A 16,112-nucleotide genomic window follows, 5' to 3' on the forward strand; every position below is an offset into this window, starting at 1 on the left:
AGGCAATCTAAGCAATGAAGACTGAAGCATCCTTACAGCCTGTCTTTGATAGGCCTCTTCTCTGCAATCCTGCTCATATTCAACACAGGAAATTCAGCCCACAAACTGAATCTAAATACCATTATTTGAAACTGATACAAGTTGATACGTTAAGTTAGCTGTGCAGAGTTAAAACACCATAAAATCAGGTGGGCATTTTGGGCAATGAGTTGATATTGTTAAATGCACATTTTTAATAAGGGGCCAGGCAACCATAACACACTGCTTTGCAAAATACATCTTTTGACATCAGTAGTGACATCATATGTTCTTCCCTACAGTCCATTTTATTCCTGACCTCTTTGCTCCATTCTTCTCTCCTTCTTGACTTCAACCCTCTTTTGCCTACTTTACTCCTGCTGTTATCCCTCCTCCTCTTTCATTGACCACTTATTTTTTTCTCTCTCTATTCATCTGCTCAGTAGATCCTGCCACTCCCCGTCACCTCGCCAGCCTATCTCACCCAGTGTCCTCTCCCACTTTTCAGGTGAAGTGAACCTGACGGTCACCACGGAAGCTCTGGACTCCAAAGACGCATGCGGCAATGAGATCACTGTGACACCCACTGAAGGGCGCATTGACACAATCATCAAACCCATTCTTGTCAAGGTAAGTGTTCCCATGAGTCATTACTCCCTCCAGCTGTTTCCTTGCCATATAGGACTCTATTTCATTTCTTCTTCATTGTTTACAGTGTTGCGGTCTTGCTACAGACAGTTTTAGCTGTCTGTTGCAGGTAGTGTTGTGACCAATACGTTATTGTATACTTAATAGTGTGAAGTGGGTCAGCCTTTTGGTTATGATTTGATGGCTTTCTTGTCTATTTCAATTCCCTCCTCCTGATATGATGGCCTTTCTCCCTGTTCTTGCAGTTGTCTTGCCCCCGGAGCAGGTTCATCCTGCTTTTTGATTGGTTCAGTGTGTCCTCCCACCACAGACTTAAGGGAACTGATTTTCTTTCATTCTTTTTTGTTCCATTTGAGCTTTAGCACTCAATGGGAGCGCATGACCTGCTCCTTAGTCTTTTTTCTCTTTTTCTGACACATGCTTTCTTTCTTTCCATCCCGCAGTCTACTGTAAGATGGTAGACACCGTCTTGAAAGTATAGAAAATAATGTTCCAAGAATTTAGTTTTACTAATACCCACAGTGAAATTTTACAATTAATTGCAAGGATTTGTAAATCCAAAAGCAACAGTGTTGGCCTTCTTTGAACATTGTTTTTGTTACATCAAAAAAGCCATCATCTAGATGCAGTATGGAATGTAATTAGAAGTAAAGGAAATGATGTTGGTGATTTGCTATGCGTCTAAGTTGGATACATTTTGCTTCTATAAGGTTCCTGTAAGTAGCCCCCAGGGCCAGATGTACGACTCACCAATTTGCAAATCGCAAATTGGGATGTATAACAGTGTCTCAGACACTGTTTCCGATTCCTAATGGGGTCTCAAATTGCATGTCTCATGAATATTAATGAGGTAGGTCGCAATTTGGACCCCCATTGGGAATGGCTAGCATTCCCAGGGATGGTGGCCTGCTGGGGTCAGCAGACCACCATGTCTGAGACTGCTTTTAAATAAAGCAGTCTTGTTTTTTTATTAAATGCAGCCCGTTTTCCTTAAAGTGAAACAGGATGTATTTAAAAAAGGAAAATTAAACTTTTCAGTTTAGCTTTTTTAAGGGCAGGCAGTGGTCCCTGGAACCACTCCCTGCCCTTAAAAATATTTTTTCACAAACTCAGAAAGGGGAAGGGGTCCTCAGGGAACCCCTTCCCGTTTGCAAGTGGTTTACCACCTACTTGAAGTAGGTGGTAAACTGCGAGTGTTTTGCAGCCGCAAATGCAGTAGCAAAACAATTGTACATGGCATGGCGACTCGCTATTAGGAAGGGACACCCCTTCCTAATAGCAAGAGTCGCAAATGCTATTTTGCGAGTCAGTGACTAGCAAAATAGCATTTGTAAATGCCATTACCCTTTTTTTGCAGTCGCAAACAGAAGGATCTTCCGTTTGTAGCTGCAAAAAAGGGTCGTACATCTGGCCCTAAGCCTCTTCCACCAAGCGAGACCGTGTAGAAAAACTGATGCAAATCCCGTTATGTATTTTCAAAAGGCTAGGTGTCCGAGGTGGGACACAAAATATTCTGCATCCACAGTCGTAAAGTTTCCAAAGATTTAATAGGCAACGCGTTTCAACCAACTGGCCTTATAGTGCACAATTTCCATATAAAACATGCCATAAACAATAGAACTAGAAAAAAAAAACGATGTGCTTTTTTGTGGTGTGGGGTATCTTTCTCATACTGAGAATACATTTGGGGAAGAACAGGGGAAGGTTACAAAGCTGGGGATGCTGTAGAGGTTTCGAGGTGGATATGTATTGCAAAAATGGTGCATATTACTGCCATTATTTGACCTTTGTTATATAGTATGATCTGTTGTCATCTCTATTTCTAGACGTTGGGTGAAGGCGCACAATTCATCATGTTGTGGCGAACACTTGTGTGATTTTTTGCCACTAGGCAGATGCTCTCGTCTGCTTGCATTTCCATTGAAAGGGCCACTTGGCTGTCAAACCTGCACTCTGTCCTTTTCTGTGCTGCTAAAAGTTGAATGTGCTTTGTGAGCACGTGACCTGCCATGGTGGCAGTAAGCGCGCGAACAAAGAAACAAATTCTCCTATCCATTGCAGCTTCACATGATTCCCCCTTCTTTTTCCTGTTGTTTTATTTTACGGTGAAACAGGACTAACTAGACGATGCGCGCACGCGCTTTAAATAGAACTAAAATAGTGCTTTTATGAGTTTTTAAAGCATTCAGAAATAGTAACGCTAGGAAACAGATATATATATATTTATTTTTTATATCTTGGTGTTATTTGTTGAAGGGTCGGGCAATGTTATGAGAACGATTCTGTTTTCTTTTTTGTGGCCATAAACGTGACCTGCATATATTCAATAATAACCTGCAATTAATCAAACTTACAAATGTTTTTCTATGTCTGTCATGAGAACCAAACTCACATAGGCGTTTGCCATGTCTATTGTTTATTGCACATTTTATAAAGAAATTGTGCACTCACTATAAGTTTTCTAGGTCGTGAGGAAGGCCGGTTGGTTGAAACGCGTTGCCTTATAATCTTTGGAAACTTTAGACTGTGGAGTGCGGAAAACTTTGTGTCCTGACTCCGACACTTTTCCTTTTGAAAACACTCTGCATCTATATGCAATCTGACAGCTCTCTTGAAAATATGCACAATAATAATCCAAGAATGGTGTCTAACACTATTGGACTTCCCAAATTCTGTTAGTATTACGATGGAGCGATAAAACCAGAAGTTACATTCAATGTGATTTACAAGACAAGTGTACACTTGTTTCTGATTTTAAATGAAACCGCTTTGTCTTTACTTGGTTACAACAACAATAAAGAGAGTGTGTTGCTCTGTTTCTTTTATTTATCACCTGAGTAAAGTAGTTCGTTTTTCAAATGACTATGTAACCCTTTACCTCCTTTATGGGATGGTTCTTTTGGGATATTCTAGCCATGGAAATCAAGAAGAGATAAAGAAGTAGTGTGAGAGACGGAAGGAAAGAGAGAGAATAAAGGAGAGAGAGATAGAGAGAGAGAAAGCAAGGGAAAGAGAGAAATACTGAGAGGAAAAAGCTAGTGCTATGTGTCATGTTAATCAATATGTCATTATTGTTTGCTTAGGTCTGTCAACATGTGGGATTTAGCACTGTTACCACTCACTCACTCACTCACTCACTCACTCACTCACTCACTCACTCACTCACTCACTCACTCACTCACTCACTCACTCACTCACTCACTCACTCACTCACTCAGTTTGACATCACTTAAGGAGCATGGCAGGAGATTGAAATGTTACTCCAAGAACATAATATCAGAATTTGGCATTACTCTAGGAATATGATGCCTTCCTCATAGCCAGTTTCAGGACACTTAAGTCTGACTGTAATATCACATTATAAAACGGATGTCAAATTAGTATCCTTCTGAAAATCCTGACATCACGCTGCTGCAGAATCTGAGAACCCAGACTCCATTCAGACTCCAGTAACCTGCCTTCTGGCTGTAACTTTACTCCAGGAATCTGATGTCATACTAGGGCTCTTAATGGAGGCCTTGCGTCTGTCTGGGGCATCACATCCCTATTAGGGTGTAATACGGGTCCCTGCAGCAAAGATGGGGGCCAGTTAGTCAGTGGTACCTTACTTGATCCAACAGCTATGTATGTCTCTGAAGTGCTAACTTACTTGGAAGTTCTCTGATTGTTTCCTCTTCTGTCTTTTCAGCCCGGTGGCGTCCTGCAGGAGAAGGCTCACAGCTCTCTCCTCTGTGCACAAGGTAAAGCTCTGACCGCCATTTTATGGGAGGGACATGTGGAAGTGTCACCACTGGAACCAACTAAGATATAAAAAGGCATGCGTGCTTCAGATGCAGCAGGGGGTCAGTTTCCTCCCTGGATGAGATTAACGGAGATTGTCTTATTGAGAGGGAATGTAAAACACCCAAAAGATGATGAGAGGAAAGCTTGCAAATAGTCTAACCACTCAGAGATGCCTGGGCAGCGCTTCAACCAATCGTTTTCTGCCCACTATGCTGCCTTAGTTTAGACCCAGCCATATGCAAATCCGCCTTGGTCATGTTCGAATACAAACATTTCAGCTCGAACTGCCAAACCAGGCTCTCTCTGAACCGGAACCCAGGCAACCAAAGCCCTTTTCAACATATTTGGGCCTCTTCAGTCGGGGGCAACTTGTTGACTCACGCCTGAGCATCCACTTGGCCACTTAGGGCATGACATCAAACATACAAAGAGGATGGAAGGAATAGCCTAACTACTGGAAATCATTTGTTTCTTTTTTAACCGACTGTGCCACCTCAGATTAGACCCAGTCATACACAAATCAGCCTTGGTCCTGCTCCAGAAGGAACATTGCAAACCCAGACTGCCTGGTCAGGTCCTCTCCGAACAGGAACACACACAATCCAAGACCGGTTTTGGGCTAGTTGGGCCTCTTCAGTCAGATGCATCTTGGTTCCAGTGGCACAGTGATCACAGAACTCATGTCTAGGCAAACCCTTGGCCATTTAGAGCATTACATCAAAACACATAAAAGGTGATGGGAGAAATGCTTGCAAATAGTCTGGCAATAACTAGGGGTGGGATTCCAACCTGTCATTTTTTAGCCCGCTACTTTTACTCACAGTTTCTGTGTTTAATGAGAGGGAATTATCAAAGATTGGGCTGAGAAGGCTAGAGGGCAAATGAGTGAGTGGGGGCAAATGGTAGAGCAAACCCACAGATTCATGGATGAGTAAGTGTTTTAATAGTTGGAACGGAATGCAATCTGAAAAGTTGAAACTCTTGCTCAAGATGGGCAGATCAATAATCAAAATTGTGAAGGATCTGGACTGTAAAAACAGATATGACCAGCAGCAGCTGCGCACTATATGTATCAAACTAACAAGAAGACTGGATCTTTGAGGGGGCAGTAAAAAGAATGAAAGTGTGGGGAACAAAGTGGGGCGCTTTCCTGGCAAGATACTGCTAGCAATGAATATGTCCAATACAATTTATGGTGGTTACAGACAACCCAAAATGTGATCCATAATCCACTGATGAGACCCATTTCAGTCTTTGTGGCCCTTGAGACTTCTTTCCCACCAGCAAAACTCCACTGACTTTTGTTGATCTTTGAGTGCGCAATTAAGATTGAGATTTCTTGGTATGGGAAGTGCCTTTTACGAATGAGCAGTTGTTATATTGAAACACAATGGGAAGAAGAGACATAGGGTTAGGTTTCTAAATTCTAAGGTTTCTAGCCATTACCGGTGATATGATATTGCGGTTTCTTGATGTTTTTACTCTAGGAGACAGTGAGGCATCAGAGGTGGTCTCTCTGAAGCTCCCGGAGAACATTCTTAAGGATTCAGAGCGAGCACATGTATCGGCCCTGGGTAGGAAAGACTATCCTTATCTTGACTTGCTTTTTTGCAGAGCTTTATGTTTATTGAATCACTTCCTGTCTTCTTATATCATATCCTATATCCTTGTATTCCACCATTGTAAAAAGGCATGATTCAATATATTCTTCCATGGTTCATTACAGGCATTATTAGTTTGTTGCAACACTTCCAACGTCAGAAATTCTCTTGGTGTTTCACTACATCCACATTGATTTTCTGGCCCACTTCCTGCATGCATCATTGCATCCCTTCATGTCTTAGTCGAGAATTTCCTGATACACTGATTTCTTTCCCCATCGCCTTGTTTCATGTCTCACTGCATCTCTTCATGGCTCATTGCATTGGATAATGGTTCAGTGCCACCTTCCTTTCTTGCCTTTATGCAACTCTTTCCTTTTTCCTACCACACTCCCTCTTCCCCTTTTGCCAGCCGTTCCACTTTTGATTCTTCCTTTTCCCTTCCTTACTCCCTTCTGTTTGCCTTTTTTTAATCTAACTCTTATTCCCTATTACCACACACACACTTCACTGCCACATTTTTGTCTCTTTCACACCCTTCTTCCCTCTTGATTGTTTCCTCTTTCACTCCCTTTCTCTCTTTTCCACTGTTTTCAGTTTTTTGCCCCCTTCTTCTTCATTTTTTCCCCATTTCCTCTCTCCTCTCTTCTGTTCATTCCTCTCAACCCCTTTCTTTATGATGCATGTGTTCCCTCCTTCTTTAATCAATACCCCTCATAGTACCACCCATGGTTTCCATTCCACATCCCCAATCTCATAAACATTGAAGTAAATTACATCATTACTGCCTTAGGTTTGTCCACTAAACCTTTACATTGATGTTAATAACTGTGAGCTTGTGTTCAGTGCTGTTGTTTGTGTGTGTCCATTCTCATCACTGCATTGCCCTTTTTCTGTATAGGTGACATCATGGGCACTGCCCTGCAGAACATCGACAAACTCCTGACCATGCCCTATGGCTGTGGCGAGCAGAACATGGTCAAGTTTGCCCCAAATATCTACATTATGCAGTACCTAACACGGACCAATCAAATGACACCGGAGATTAAACAAAAGGCAGAGGAGTACCTGAAGAGCGGTGAGTGCAGAATGGCTGAGATAAATGTGTCATTGCTTCCTGTAAAGGGCATCTCCTAGGGCTTGGGCATTATTTTGCTTCGGGTGGGCATCCTGGGTGAAGGTATTCCTGACCCTAGGCTGAGCAGGTGTGGAAGTGGTGCATGCAAGTCCTTAAAGAAAGGGACAGGCTGTTATTTAGGGAACCAATCCATGCATTCAATAAATGCAGTTGGTATTGGGTGTACACACTTTGTTGTGGGGACTACAGTTTGCCCAAAATGAAAAGGTCATTATTTGGGAAAGCAGATTAGTTTTGTCTGGAAATTTCAAGCTGCTTTTGGGAATACAATGTTTGCTTATCCAGGGGTCTATGATACACTTATTTGTGTTATTATTCCTGCTAACTTGGGGACACTTTTTGCTGATACTTCTTCCTTGGTGCTGGACGGCAATGAATGCTTCCGCTGCTCTTTTATATTTTATATGGAGGCATTTCTTCATCTATATTGATAAATATCATCAGTGCTGCTGTCTGAAGCAAAAATCTGTAACATTGGTGTAGTCTTATGGCCATGCCTGCTGGCTGCCTGTAGTGTCACAGTAACCCCAGTTGAACTTCTAGTGTCTGAGCTTGTGGGATCTGTCTAACCTGAGGGGGAGGAGAGCCTAAGCAGTCTAGAGATTGTATGAGATTTTGTAATGTGTCAATCCCCCTCCTGCCTCCTTACAGTAGATTCTCATTCTTAATATATGCCTTCATCCATAAAGAGTTTGAAGGTAGATTTGAATACAAATGCTATACAGATCTGTCAATGATTGGAGGCTATGTAAGATTGCATACCAAAATTACATAAACTGCTTTTAAAAGGTTTGACTTTATAGCCAATTTCTAGGAAACCTACATTGAGAAATACTCCATTGTGCAAACATTTAGCCAAGGTTTATTGGAAAGGTGAGCCCTTCAATGCCTCCTGGGTGGATCTGATGTTTCTGGCATTGCATACAAGCATGTCAAATATTTCATAAGTTTCTTTTCAGAATTGCGTATAAAAAGTATGATTAAAGCCAAATTAATTAATAATTGAGATGTGAAACACACAATTTGGCCTCATTATTTTCAACATTATCTCGGAAGCTGGACCCCGCGTGGAGACTCTTTACTTGTTATATAGCATGCGCCCCCTACTCATCACTTCATTGTCATAGTCCTTGTGTATGTTCTGGGCCAGCTCCACATTGTAACACCTATTATGAAACATAAAAGTCCTGATATCACCTGATTGTTGCATTCTAGGTTTCTGTCCTTTATTGATGACATTTTTGCAGGTTGTCCAGTTCCGGTCCACAAAGACTGGAGCAATATCTCTTTTTCAGAATATTTACCTAAGTTCACCTGATCTTCACCTTTTTTTCTGTGAAGGAGACCTTTCCCTTAAATCCTTATACATTTTGTGTTTGTTATTTTCCCACAGTGGGATTAATTTATTCTTGCTCCAGATAGGAGTAACTCCCTGGCTGTCTACAGGGCAGGGATGGGTTACAGAGGAGTAATTTTGTGACTACCCAAAAACTCTTAGGTTTGTTGGTTCTCCCAGGCTTTTCCAGGCACTCCCTCATTGCTGAATTATCCAATCATCGCCCATGGGAGGTGAGTTACCCATACATAATAATTTGCATCACTCATTACGTGTTAAATGACAACATTGATGACAGCACTCATTAAACTTAAAGAACAGTATTGTTCAAATTATTCAGTACCACTGTCTCCAGGTAATGTGTGAGGTAATAATCAGTACTTGATGGGGCACAATGTAAGTAAAGTAAATTAACTAAATTCCAACTGGCATACTTTAGTATTTTTCCATATTTTTGAATGTTAATTCTTTTCTCATTTCAACATCTAACTATAACATCACATGGAAGGGAGCATGAAGGTGGTGGTGGGAGGGAAGCAACAGGCAGCAGATGAGGGGAGGAACAGAAGGGGCAGAATATTAAAAAAACAATATTAAAAAGTCAAAGAGGAGGCAGCACTGGACAGGGTGGGGAAGGAGGGAGTAATACAATGGGATTCAGAGGGCAAGTCAAAGAAAAAACAGCACACAAAGGAGAGAGCAAATGAAGAGAGAGAGCAGCAGGAAGCACTCTGGAGCAGGGGTTGTGGGATTTGGTGGAGAAGAAGCAGCACACGATTGAGAGATCCCAGAAAAACATGCACTCTCATGGAGCGCTCACAGAAAAAGAAAGAAAAAGTTCCTTAAATGTGAGCTGTGAAAGGATGCAAGTCTGAGAATCAAAAAGATTGTTAAGAGGCTATGCTTTGGGGGAAAGAGCGTGGGTGCAAAATACCTTACTCTGGTGAATCAAGCACCTGTAGTTCGGACCCATAGATGCAAACAGCTTTGTGAATTGGGCCCACTAAGTACTATAGGGCATCAGTTACACATTGGTCATCTTGAAAATTGGGCTTGAAGTCCGCTGTGTGGACAAAGGTGGAATGCCTCTGTTTTGTGGGTTTGCAACAGAACCTCATGTTGGTGGAATGTCACCACGATGATGCTGCTGGTGAGGCTTTCCGAGGCAGACGGTTAATCTGCCTGGGCGAGATGCCGGGATGGTCGTGTGCTGTCTTTGGTGACTCAACCTACAGAATTACTTCGACTGACACTCGTTGCGTGCTGTTTATTCCCAAGATGCTTCAGAACATCTTGCCTTTTTTCTTTCCTTACATTCTCCCTCAAACAGCTTTGAGGCCCTTACCCTCCAATGACTAGGGATGTGATGTCACTTGCTGGAAGCAGAAAAATGTCCTTCCAAAAATTTATATGAGAAATAGGGCCTCTCACTTGATTTATTTTTCTGCAGGGTACCAGAGGCAGCTCAACTACAAGCACGAGGATGGGTCCTACAGCGCCTTTGGCAAAAGCGATCAGGAGGGGAACACCTGGTACGTGTGTCTGTGCAACTGTATCCCTACCTGTAAATGTGATCCAGGAAAGTGTATGGAGGGGGCCCTTTTTCAGAGCTGTGTCCAGTTTTGTTCACAAATGGTCAGTATTTGTTGTGTCAGGAGTGGCTCCTGTTTCAATCCCAACTTGTGATGGATGGATGGATGGATGGATGGATGGATGGATGGAAAGGTTGATGGGTTGATGGGTGGATGGATGGATGGATGGATGGATGGATGGAAAGGTTGATGGGTTGATGGGTGGATGGGTGGGAGATGAATAAATCAATGGAACTGCACATGAATCCAGTGAAAAAACAATGAGGTGAATGAAAATATGAATCTGGATAGATGGAAGAATGAATCCAAGTGGGAAATTGATGACTGAATCGGTGAGTGATTGTTTTAGGATGGATGAATGCATGTATCATTGAATACGTACAGGGAGAAGGGGAGAAGAGTTGATAAATCTGTGTGTAAAGAGACCTAAATGAAAGAAGAGAATGGATAGGTGGGTGGATAGGAGTGTTAGCAAGTAATAGATGATAGGATGATGAAACATACACGTGTGGGAAAATGAATGCTTGAACGTTTGAGAATGAATGTATAAATAACGTGGATGCATGAAAGAATAAGAGCACAAGGAATCACACATTAAAGGATTGGTGAATGAACAGAGAAGAATAAAGCAGTAATTTTCAAGGACAGCAGTATTTTGCATATGACACAACGGCTAAGATGGCTGACTTCCTACACTAAGTGCACCAGGAAAGGCACAAACTTCTGAAACAGCCTCTAGCAAGGAGAGGGGGACAGGGGAAGAAGGGGAGGCTAGAGGGGTGATCCCAAATGTTGTGCTATACATACGCTGAATCTCACCTGGAAAGATATAAGTAACACCTTACTGTTTACACTCACACACCCGGAAAGAGAGCCACATGGACAGGGTGGAGGCAGCCCTGCTCCCGCCCTTGCACCATATCCAAGGCTCCTGGCAAACAGCTTCAAGGCCACCCACACATTAGACGTTTGAAGGAAATAACTTGGGACACTTGCACACACACCCATCTGTTCCTGTTTCCCCAGTGGAGGTCCTTCCGCCATTTTCTTAGCACCTGATATGACGAGTAGTGACTTTAGAAAGGATGATGACGCCCAGACTTTTATATTTTATATTTGTCCCTTCTCTTTTCGTACACACAAAAAACAGTAATTGGTCAAATTTGGTAAACAAAATGTATTTGCTATAGAATAGAAAAACATGGAGCTGGCCTGACAATGGGGTAGCTGGGTGACATGGAAGAGAAACAGAAACACATTTTTGGCACAATTTCAGAAGCCACCTCCTTTATCAGGTGATAGAAACTGTCCCAGCTTTCTTACACGCCTGTCTCTGACCCATGGGAAAATGTGGTGTGGAATAATTACATATTAAAAACCTTATAGGTATTTGAACCACTCCAGTACTTGATTATTGTGTCCTCATTTCCTGCTCCACATTACAATGCCCTCTGCTGCCATCTCACCCTCTGCCTGTGACGTGGTGCCTTCCCTCGAAGAAGCAGTTAACATGCTTATAAAAGAGCAGGGACTGTGGTGTGTGGTTTCAAACGACAACACTAACCCCTTTGCTGCCCCTTGTTGTGGGTAGCCAGGGCTTACACTGCTATCCCTGGCTTGCACATGATGCCCCTGGCACTGCCATTGCTACCCGTGTTATGAGAAGTTATAAAAGCAGCAGAAACATAACATATAGAGCTGTAAGATCCCTGTTTACTTCTGTAGTTTGCTCCCTGCAGGTCCACCAGCATCTCACATGTTGAGGGGTTAACAGTAGGACAAGGTGTCAAGACTTTGGACCTTATTCTCAAAGGTCCTCCCCACTTGTGTTGGAGGCCCCACAATCGGGGCGGGGGGCTCGCGGGCGGGGGGCTCGCAGCCGGGGCAGGTGGGCCTGCAGTCGGGGGTGGGACCTCTGCAATGAGAAACTGCAATGTGGAAGTCCCACAAGTGCGGGGTCCCTGACACGAGTGCGGAGCCCCTTTTTGAATCGGACCCTGTATTTTTCTTGGGGGGGAGGTAAAGAGTACATCATTTCATTTCTGCTATGCCTGGAATTTTGCTAAATTTACACCCATAACTGTACCTGTTGAGTAGGTTTGTCTAGTCAGTGTTTGCCCCTCAGAATTGCTAGGAATACTGGACCCTGCATCTTTACCCTGACAGGAGCCAGTTCTTGAATATGAGATTCCGGCTTGTGGGATGGGGCACCGACTAGGATTCACGGTCCTTCTTCCTTCTATATATAAATTAACAACAATGAGCTGTTTCACAGTACAGTGCACACGTGATCTGATAGTCATCTCAACACACTCTAGACCTACTCCCTAAAGCCTTGGGTGTGAGGTAAGTGCTCGTTAAAGGTGGTAATCTGACAAACTATGTCTCCTAGTGCCCTGCAAGCTTCTCCAGACAGCTGGTTTGTGTACATCAATCCTCCTTAACATGGGAACAGGGTAACTCAGACACTAGACTCATCATGTCATGATAGCTCTGCTAAAATCCATATTGAGGAACCACTGTGGTATAACACACCATTTTATTTCAGGTCTTTGCCTCCTTCCCTTTTCTCAGATCGTCACCTAGTATATCATTTCCTATATTCTACCTTCCCTTGCCTCCACATCCCCTTCCAGCTCATCGCTGTCTCATCCTTCTATTCTCTTTACCACCTTTTCTCCCCTCTTGCCTGTTCTTTTGCAATCCTGTCCCAACATCTACAGGCCGCCCTTTCCCACCTGGCGGCATCATTTGCCTCATTTTTTTCCAATCTCCAGGATCATCGCTCTTGTTTCTTCCTGTTCCTTTTCATCTTTAAGACTTTTCCTTTCCTTCATCCCAATCCTTCCCCTGTCTTTCTGTCCAACTCTCTACAGCTACAACTGTTCCATCCTTCTCACCCTCTCATTCTCTGTCTCCTCAGGCTCACTGCTTTCGTCATGAAGTCCTTTGGTCAGGCCCAGGACTACATATACATTGACAAGGTGTACATCCAGCAAGCCCTCCGCCATCTGAAGGAGCATCAAGTGGAGAGCGGCGGCTTCAACAGTTCTGGCAAACTCTTAAACAACGCTCTAAAGGTATGGAGGCTCCACAAAATGGTGCCTTACCCCATCCAGGAACGTTGCCTTTCCTTGGGCTTTAATGTAGTAGCATGCCAAGTGGAAGTGAATAGCTCTAAGTTTGCTTGCAAGTACAAGATAAGACATTTCCTCATGTGCATTATGAGGGTCTTGCAAGTCAATGAAGAGTTGTAGAGGAATGTGGATGAAGTCCCAACTCCTTTACAAAGTCTAGGTGCTCTGAGGTGACTTGCATTATTTTTATTGATAGATGTTTATAAAGCACAACTGTCACCCAGCATGGTGTGCTGGCACTGAAGGAAAGGGGCTGTAGAATCACAATGTAGGTCAATTAAAGAGAGGATCAGGAAAGTAGAGCTGTCAGAGATTTGAGGCAAGATCGACCAATCAGATGGATAGTGAGGGATAGAAAAAGGAAGAGAGTGCCAGTGTTTGGCCTCTAGAAACATGAACGATGACCCCTCAATTTGAGAATAACCTATTATAGGTGAGATAAAAAAAAAAAGCAGAGGCAGACATGAGAGAGCAAGAAGGAGAATTATGCCGAAATTTGAACTGAAGATACCTGGGTCCTTGTTCGTGAAAGGCATGATGGCAAAACAAAGATAATTGAGTTTATGTATGTGCATTTTTGTATTTCTAAAGCATGAACCTAGCTGGCTAGTGATGATGCCCTGTACAGGGGACAAGGCCCAGGGAGGAAAGGTTGAAGGGGTGAGAATCGAGCCTATCTCAGATAGTTTTCTTGAAGAGGTGAGCTTCTAGTTTCTGCGTGAATTGTAGTAGGGTTGGTACTGTTTTAATTTAGTAGGGGATGTGTCTCTGGGGCATAGACTAGGAAATATAATTTTCTTTTCAATATACTGCAGGGTTTCTAGTGATGTTAAAACTCCTTGTTTGGTGTTAATCTACCAATTTTTTAAGTTTGTCAGCTAGGTAAACAGGGGTCTTGGTGTAGAATGACTTGTAGTGATGCCAGGCTTGCAGGGGAACCACTGTCTATACTTTAGAATCAGTGGCGGGCATTAAGGTCCAAAGTGGCTGGGGGGGGGGGTTAAATTAAAAATCTGAAAAAATCACTTACCTGATCTCGCCGCCATTCCATCGCCGCGTCTCTCCCACGTCAAGTGAGTCTCTTCCGGGGACCTGGAAGCACCCAGACTCCCCACAGCCATCACAATGCTGCAATGCAGCTTTTTGATTGGTAAGCACCCAGTCTTCCCTGAGCCAATCATAACGCTGCAATGCAGCGTTGTGATTGTCTGAGTGCTGTGGTTCAGCCCTCAGCCAGGGAATGGGGGCCTGGGCATGTTCTCCATGCAGGCTGTAATGCAGAGGGGCGGTAAAACATTTATGTGCACTTTTTACAGAGTGCACAACCCCTCCTCCTCCCCGACGTCAGGGGAGCTAAGCAACCCCTACCCTGACCATACAAGAAATAAAATGATATTAACTCCAGTTATTATCATTGTACTTTTTAGTTTACACCCCTCAGTGAGCAGTGGGGCTACGCTCCTACGCCTTAGCAGAGGAGCCACCACTGTTTACAATGAGGGTAAAGTCGTCAGTCTGCCCCAACCCCTTGATGAGCCATCCTACTGATTGAAGGATGTCTACCAGTGGAGCAATGGTGGGATGCTGCTCAGCTGGGTGTTGCCTTCATCAACGTGGGAGAGGGCTAGGGCTTGAACTGTTGTTCTGAAGTCTTCACCTGGTGGAAAAAATTGCACTTTTTTCAGGAAAGGGAGATGGGGGCTGCGAGGAAGAATACTGGACTGGACCCACTATCATCGATTGGAAGCGAACTTTCCCCCTTCATCTGCAGCATTCAAAGTAATATAAAGTTGACATGCAGTGCTACATAAAATATCTTAATAAAAAATATCCTGCCATCGGTTAGATATAGAAAAAGGTTAGGTGAAAGCAAACCATGAATATAGAATGGAATTAATACTATATTGCTACTGTTCAGCCAGACAGTTACAATTTAATAAATGGCAATTTGAAGAATCAAGAGAAACAAAAATATAGTGGGGCACAATCCTGTATCCAAAACATAGAAGCGAACGAAGAGAAACAAACAATCAGGCAAGGCACAAGGCTTGTTTTGAAATGTGAAAAGTTAGACAAGCGGGATAAAAAACACAACCATTACACATTACATAAAGATAGACTCATGTGTAAGGTGTCAAGCAAGTCAACGGCTTTTCGCTCCTTTTTAAAAGGATAATGAGATCATCATCAGGACAGATTTGGATGGATGCCTGAAGGACATACAACCTGTACAACAATACCTACAATACACTGGGTGTGTGTTAGGAAAATGCACGCTGCGCGAGGTCAGCAAAGGAATGTGAGGAAGCGAATTAGCCTCCGTTGCGGGTGATGGGGTAATTAACGTGGTTCTGGTGGTGTGCTTGAGGGGAAGGCGGAAGCGAATCCTCGGTTCCTGGATAAATTAACAGCAACGGCTCGATGACCGTGGCGAAATTATGGTGTCTGGGGTTTGCCCATTGAGCCACTGAGCACTGCGCAGACCGATTTCTCCTGGCTCGGGACCACATGCCTTGAGCACCGCTCATAACTCCCGATCATAGAATTCTGTGCCTCATCAAGCCATCGCGCCAGATTGATTACCTGCTCTCGCACAGGTTACCATCCTCCCCGGACACCTTCAGTCCCGCCACGGTCATCGAGCCGGTTCTGCCACTTTGCAAACACATTGATTGGCTGTTCTCGCACAGGTTCCCCTCAACCCCTGACACCACACAAATCTCAATGAGGTCCGAAGACAAGGGGAGCCCACACTTTTATTTTTGTGGCAACAGATCCCCTTCCATGCATTGACAATGCCTGTGGTGCATGCTAGACTTCCCGTAAATGCACCACCCAAGTGCACTGATGCATCTTCTC

At 43.5% G+C, this 16,112-nt stretch overlaps 1 protein-coding gene across 1 annotated transcript in view; it reads left to right on the forward strand.

Annotated features, from left to right (window-relative positions):
* Window positions 1-16,112, forward strand: part of LOC146812868 (alpha-2-macroglobulin-like protein 1) — a 235,415-nt gene that overhangs the window by 189,020 nt on the left and 30,283 nt on the right. Inside the window, exons 21-26 of the mRNA XM_085619943.1 lie at window positions 527-648; window positions 4,355-4,406; window positions 5,937-6,023; window positions 6,952-7,128; window positions 9,975-10,056; window positions 13,040-13,196. Coding sequence (XP_085476069.1) covers window positions 527-648; window positions 4,355-4,406; window positions 5,937-6,023; window positions 6,952-7,128; window positions 9,975-10,056; window positions 13,040-13,196 — 677 coding nt within the window. The remainder of the gene's footprint in view (window positions 1-526; window positions 649-4,354; window positions 4,407-5,936; window positions 6,024-6,951; window positions 7,129-9,974; window positions 10,057-13,039; window positions 13,197-16,112) is intronic.

Source organism: Triturus cristatus, chromosome 7 (genome assembly GCF_964204655.1).
Source record: "Triturus cristatus chromosome 7, aTriCri1.1, whole genome shotgun sequence".
Taxonomy (NCBI): domain Eukaryota; kingdom Metazoa; phylum Chordata; class Amphibia; order Caudata; family Salamandridae; genus Triturus; species Triturus cristatus.